The 526-nt window shown below is 68.1% G+C and overlaps 1 protein-coding gene across 3 annotated transcripts in view; it reads right to left on the bottom strand.

Annotated features, from left to right (window-relative positions):
• The window catches only part of SEC11A (SEC11 homolog A (S. cerevisiae)), an 8,319-nt gene extending 7,889 nt beyond the window's left edge, over positions 1–430 (bottom strand). For 2 of the 3 annotated variants that reach the window (XM_009893127.1, XM_009893128.1), the window contains exon 1: positions 324–427. In XM_009893127.1, coding sequence (XP_009891429.1) covers positions 324–406 — 83 coding nt within the window. In that variant the 5' untranslated portion in view covers positions 407–427. Of the gene's footprint in view, positions 1–323 lie in introns of all 3 variants that reach the window. The other variant, XM_009893126.1, reaches the window with a different exon arrangement.
• Positions 431–526: the final 96 nt, after the last annotated feature.

The following is a 526-nucleotide window of genomic DNA, read 5'->3' as shown; positions in this document are numbered from 1 at the left end:
TGGCGTGATTCGGAAACGCCTGGCTTGTGCGCTCACCGTGTTTCTTGGGAAGCCCTTCCCCAGGCCCACCTCCCCATTGCACAAGCCAGCCGGCTGACGGCGGCGGGGGAGCCAGACGCTGGTTTTATGGAGGGCGGCTGGCCTGGCTTACCTCCTTCCTCTCCCCCTCGCTGTTCCTCTGCATTACGGGAAAGCCGGAATTCTGAGGGAGCCTCCCGCCACCCCAATCCCTCTGGAAAACCTCCTCCGGCGGGGCCCGACGGTTCTCAAGGCCCTGCGGGGTTCTACGCCCCAACGCCCCCACCCTCCCCCGCGGGATTTACCTCAGCACCACCACGATGGGGCTCTCGCTGCCCGTCACCACCATCAGCCCTTTCCAGATCATGAGGGCGGACGAAACGATCATGCCGAAGTTCAGCACCTGGTAGTAGAGCTGAGGGAAGGGGGGGGGTGCGGTCAGGCCCCCCGCCGGCCCGGGGCCGGGCAGGGCAGGGCCGACCCGGCCCCACGCGGAGCCCGCCCCGGA

Source organism: Charadrius vociferus, unplaced genomic scaffold, assembly GCF_000708025.1.
Source record: "Charadrius vociferus isolate BGI_N301 unplaced genomic scaffold, ASM70802v2 scaffold399, whole genome shotgun sequence".
Lineage (NCBI taxonomy): Eukaryota > Metazoa > Chordata > Aves > Charadriiformes > Charadriidae > Charadrius > Charadrius vociferus.
The sequence above is the reverse complement of the archived record's forward strand: the minus strand, read 5'-3'. Positions and strand labels throughout refer to the sequence as shown.